Source organism: Nipponia nippon, unplaced genomic scaffold (assembly GCF_047370975.1).
Source record: "Nipponia nippon isolate SJK-2023a ecotype South Korea unplaced genomic scaffold, ASM4737097v1 scaffold_5, whole genome shotgun sequence".
NCBI lineage: Eukaryota > Metazoa > Chordata > Aves > Pelecaniformes > Threskiornithidae > Nipponia > Nipponia nippon.
In genome coordinates this window covers 75,808,453-75,814,028 of record NW_028262369.1, presented here as the reverse complement: position 1 = coordinate 75,814,028, position 5,576 = coordinate 75,808,453, and the positions used below count along the sequence as shown (strand labels likewise).

The 5,576-nt window shown below is 55.0% G+C and overlaps 1 protein-coding gene across 1 annotated transcript; it reads left to right on the top strand.

Moving 5' to 3' along the window:
* Positions 1-3,800: 3,800 nt before the first annotated feature.
* Positions 3,801-5,229, top strand: HOXD11 (homeobox D11). Its single transcript, XM_009462344.2, has 2 exons — positions 3,801-4,407; positions 4,994-5,229. The coding sequence occupies exons 1-2, from the start codon at positions 3,801-3,803 to the stop codon at positions 5,227-5,229; spliced, it is 843 nt and encodes a 280-aa protein (XP_009460619.1).
* Positions 5,230-5,576: the final 347 nt, after the last annotated feature.

The window sequence follows — 5,576 nt, the reverse complement described above, 5'->3', positions numbered from 1 at the left end:
GCCCACGAAAGGAGCAAAACCAGAGGAGGTAGGATCTAAAATGCGATGCGACGCAAAAGTATGTGCATTACGTATGTGTGTATGTGCCTGTATGTACATAGATGCCCTTATTTCAGCAGCGCCCGTTGTGTGTAACCGTGTGTGCGCAGGCACAGGCGCACATATTTGCGGGCGCAGACGGTGCATAGACACACAGGCGGGGGAAAATGGTGCATGATTTCACGCGTGCCCATACCCCAGGTTGCAGCTGATCCTCTGAGGCGGCGGGCGACGACAGCCGTCCGGGGCGTGTGGGGAGGCACACACGCGTGTGGGGAGGCACACACGCGTGTGGCAGAGCCGCAGACACGGGGCGCGCCCTGCCTGTGCGGCGCTGCCTGCGCGCACCCGCCTGAGCCGCCCCGTGGGCACATGTGTGCACACGCGTGTGCGGCACGCCGGGTGGGCGTGCGGGAGATGCACCCGAGGGAGGTGGATGCACCCCACGCCCTCCGGCCGGATTATTTCGGGTGTCCTTCCAGCTGCATTTCGCCCCCCGCCCCGGCTTTGTGGGTGCAGGCTGTGCGGGGGGGGGGGGGGGGAGTGGGGGAGCGGCGGGCACCCGCTTGCTGCGCCCACGCCCGCGTCCCCCCGCAGCACGCAGGCGACCATCCATCCCTTTATTTACTCCAACATAAACATCTTTGCATTCCGACCGCAGCCTAAACGTGATAAAGCCCTTCCGAGGGGGGCTCTCCATTCCTCCTCCTTCGATAAGGCTGCAAAGGCAACTCGGCTTGTTGGGAATGGCTCTGGATGCCTTTGTGCTTCCTAAAAGAGCATAAATAATTAAAGTTTGGCAGGGAGGAAAAGCTTTCTTGCAGAACTGTAGTGGCAATAAATGAAATGACTCAGAATCTCTTCTCCAGTCGGTTTTTACGAGAGCTGCCAGACAGTGTCTGTTCACGTTCTCCAGATACTAGGGGCGCCATAACAAAGTTAAGGTCAAGTTAGTGTCTTATCTTGGGTGGCACAAAAATACCGCATCTTCTCCAGCCGGACTGGGTACGTTTTTGAACCCGAATGGTATGCACGTCGCCTTGATTTCCACGGAGGGCTTTTGGAAATGTCACTTGGACCCGAATACTTGGTAATTCCAGGCAACGGTTGCAGATGTTTCAAGACGCCTAACGGTAAAGTAGTCGCCCGACTGTGTACATGATGCGCATTTATGTTTCGATGCTATTTAATCTGCGTAAGGAAAAAAAAAAAAAAAAAAGGAGGGGGGATATGGAGTGCTTAGAGCTGGGCTGGGAACCGACCCCGGGGTGAAAATGCTCTGGCAGGAGGGGACCCCCAGCTCTGCCTTATTCCAGCGGGGTCTCTGCTGCGACATTGGACTCACATTCCCCAAATTAGATCGCTTTTTAAGGGACTGTTTCCTAAAAGGGCTGTTTTCGTATTAACAAATCGTCGCCATGTCTTTGAACTTGAATTAGTTGAAACCGGTTGGCTCCTGCGCCAAAATTTAATTGATGCTGGGCTTGCTGCATCGAAAGGAAGGTGAAGGATTCTGGCTAAGGCGTAATGAGTTGTTTGAACGGTAAAGAAAACGAAGCTCCATAGGTTCCTAGAGCCATCTCTCCTGATGAGATAGGCGATCAGAAACCTGGGGGCACAATCCAAACGGATCCCTGTCCTGCTCTGCTGCAAGCTCAGGGTGGTAAGTGACACAGGAGCCATTTTAACTGCGCAGGCATCATTTTTAGGAGGTTGTTCATGTGTTGCAGCAGAATGGAGAAGGCTCGAAAGTTACCGATAAAGGCAGGGAATGGTGTTTTGGTGCCTTGATTTCTAGTGATACCTTGCGAGAGTCTATCTGCTGGGAGCAATGGCTGGCGTTTGAGGTGGCTTGCGAGCGAGGCACCAGGGCAAAAAATACCATACTGTACAAAGAAAAAGGAAAAAGGAGAGCAAGGCGGGGAGAAAAAAAGGAATGAGTTTCATCTTATCTGCCTGGCTTTGGTCGTCTGCTTTTTAGGAAGGGCAAGCTGGGCTGCGGTGCGGGAGCCCCTCGGGCAGCCCTCGCCTGCTCTGGGGGGCCGGGGGATGCAGGAGGGGCCGTGCCGGTGGCGGCGGCGGCGGCGGGGCGGGGGGCAGGCTGCGGGGCGCAGCCCGGGCTGGGGGCTCCCGCCCCCGGAGCCCCTCCGCGGCGCGGAGCCGGGGGCGCGCAGGGGGCGCCTGCGGCGACGGGGCCGAGCCCTCCGCGGGCACCGGCGCCTCGCAGAGCCGGGGGGCCCCCGGGCCTTCCCCCCGCTTGCCCGCGGGGCTTTGGGGCCGGTTGCCTACCTGCGGGACTCTCTGCTGGCTGTGGGACGCGGAGGCTGCCTTTTTGGAGGTGACCTGGGGCCTGCCGCCTGGCCGCAGCGCCCGGGGGGTGCCTGGGTGGCAGGGGGCGACCCCGCTCGGCGTGGGGAGCTCGCCCGGGTTTCGGGTGTATTTGGAGAGCGGCATGTGCCGGGGCTACTCTGGCTATGCCGTACAGTGGCGGAAAAAGGCATTCCCATAGAGAGCTGGCAAAGGTTTCTGGAATGAGGAATACTCGAGTATAGGGCTGTTGCTGGCGCGTATTATTTATTCTCTTCCCTTTTCAGCATTTGTGACCCGGTTTGTGCCCGTCTATGTAAAATCATATTTCAAAGGGAAAAAGAAAATTGGCAAAAACGAGCCCTCGAAGGCAGGGTGGCCGCGGGGCTGGCGGGCGCTGTGCGCGTCGCCCGCTCCCAACCCTGCTTTTCCCTTCCAATGAAAATGAACATTTTGGTGGGAGTTGAAGGCAGGGGAACAGAGGTCACTTTGTGTGCCGCTCTGATTCCCAAGGAAGCCGTGCTGGGAGGACTCCTCTCCCTGCCCTAGCCCTTTGCTTTCCAGAAGAGCCCGAAAGTGTCTCCCTTTCATAAAACCGGCCACTGAGAGATGTTCTGTTTGCCTGTTTCTCATTGCAGTTTGTCTCTGGCGCCCTTACACAAGCGCGCAGTGTTTGGGCTTGTAAGCGAGGGAAAGCGAGGTGTTCGGGACTCAGGCTTTGAATTTGGTGAGCGGTTTTGATGCCAGCTGTGGATTGCTGGAGGCGGGCGGGCAGATCCACTCGGAGGCTGGAGCGTGTGAACGGGACTTGGCTCTCCTGAGTGAGCCGGCACCCCCGCGTCAGCCGCCGCAGCGGCGGCCGGCGAGCACCGCTCCCTCGGAGGAGGAGCGACCACCTTCCCCAGCCGAGGGTGCCCGCCCGGGAGCCCGCACCCCGCGCTCCGGGGGCTGCCACCTTCCCCGACGGTGGCCGCGCTCCCCCCTCGCCGCCCGCTGCTGGAGGGCCGGCGGCCGGGCGGGCCGGGCGGCGATGCGGGCGGGGGGCTGCGCGCCGCGGGGCTCGGCGCCGGGCCGCGGCGGTGGGCAGGCGCCCGGGCGGGCGGCGCGGCCCCAGGTGATCAGCCGCACCACCTACGTGTCCCTCATCGCCCGGTGAAGGGACGAGGGGGAAAAGCGGCTGTATTTGCACAAGCGCTGCGCTCCTCTCTCCGTGCTGGGAGGGCTCTTTGGAGAGATCTTAGGAGCCTTTCCGAGGGGCTGATATAGATATAAGGACATTTCTACATCGCGTCACGTGACATAATTACCACTAGAATCAATCAAGATGAATTGCACGTCAGCACACGGTGGGGATTTTTTCTTAGTTGATCCTGTCCAAACCCTCTTGTGCAATAGATGGATCTTGTTCAATGCATTGAAGCCTCCTGGTTGCTTGCAATCGCAAAAAGGAAGACATGACTGAGTTTGACGATTGCAGCCACGGCACATCCAATATGTATCTGCCAGGGTGCGCCTATTACGTCTCGCCCTCAGATTTCTCGACGAAACCCTCTTTTTTGTCGCAATCGTCGTCCTGTCAAATGACTTTTCCTTATTCTTCTAATTTACCTCATGTCCAACCTGTGCGCGAAGTGGCATTCAGGGAATACGGATTAGAGCGCAGCAAATGGCAGTACAGGGGCAGTTATGCTCCTTATTACTCAGCTGAAGAGGTGATGCACAGAGACTTTCTGCAGCCTGCGAACAGGAGGACGGAAATGTTATTCAAAACGGACCCTGTCTGCGGCCACCACGGACCGTCTCCCGCCGCCTCCAACTTCTACAGCTCGGTGGGGAGGAACGGCATCCTGCCGCAAGGCTTCGACCAGTTTTACGAGACAGCCCCCGGACCCCCGTACCAGCAGCACTCCGAGGGCGAGGGGGACGCGGACAAGGGCGACTTGAAAGCCCAGAACAGCACTTGCAGTAAAACACCTTCCAGCCAAGAGAAGAAAGTGACACCAGCAAACAGCGCCGATTCCCCTTCTGGTGAGGCTGTTGCAGAGAAGAGCAACAGTTCAGGTAGGTATCAGTAGTAAATTGGGGGCAAGAGTACAAGGCCAACACTTTGTCAAGCCGCATTTTATGTGCAATTTTATAAGCATCCAAAGGATTTTATATATCCTATAAGATTTCCTTTACCGTTGTAAAGCGTGTTTACGATAGGAAACCAATTTAGGTGGGCTTAAGGTATTCTTGGAAGAGGATATTAATTGTTATTAAATTGTTGATTTGGCGGGGGGGAGACGGGGAGATTTCACAGGTAGTGCTCAGAGCTGCCTTCGGTTTAGAGCTTAAGATCTTCGTTTGTTTGGGGCGGGGGGGGGGGGTGTGTGTGAGAGAGAGGAGTTTGAGAAACTTGGAATTTTTCCAGCCCATTTAAATATCTCCCTGTATTGCTCGAAGTGCTCTCTTTTAAGGAGAAGTTGGGAAATATTCGCTTTTTTGCTAAGTCACCCAGAGAGTAAAAGCCCCAGGAATATTTTTTTGAACTGCTAGAGGGCTGCTTTCCAGGCAATGGGATATTGTCAAAGTCTCTGATCTCTTCCTAGCTGAGCATGTTTGTGTAGCGGCAGCATAAATCAGTTTCTTCTCTCTTGAATTTCAGCAATTCCCCAGAGATCAAGGAAAAAGAGGTGTCCCTATACCAAATATCAGATAAGAGAACTGGAACGGGAGTTTTTCTTCAACGTGTACATAAACAAAGAGAAAAGACTGCAGTTGTCCAGAATGCTCAACCTCACTGACCGGCAAGTTAAAATCTGGTTCCAGAATCGAAGGATGAAAGAAAAGAAACTGAACAGAGATCGACTCCAATATTTCACTGGGAATCCCTTGTTTTGAGGGGGGAAAAAAAAGAAAGAAAGGAAAAAAAATTAAAAAGAGAGAGAGAGAGCAAGAGAAAAGGAAGAAAGAAGAAGAAAAAAAAGAATATCTCGGTCTCTCTGACCTGCTATCTGAATGCAAAAGTAAATTGGTTTACATGACACATCCACCCTGCGGAACTCAAAGTTTCATTTTCATGTGCAACTCCACATACTGAATGGCCACTGGAGATTTCGGGGCTTGGCGGAGCAGATTCCTGCTAAGGGGAAACTAGGGTAAATCCAACTGTCCACTCTCAAGTGTTTCTCGCCAAAGGTGCTTTTTTTTTTCCTCTCCCACAGTACCAGCAATGGACCTGCAGTGTG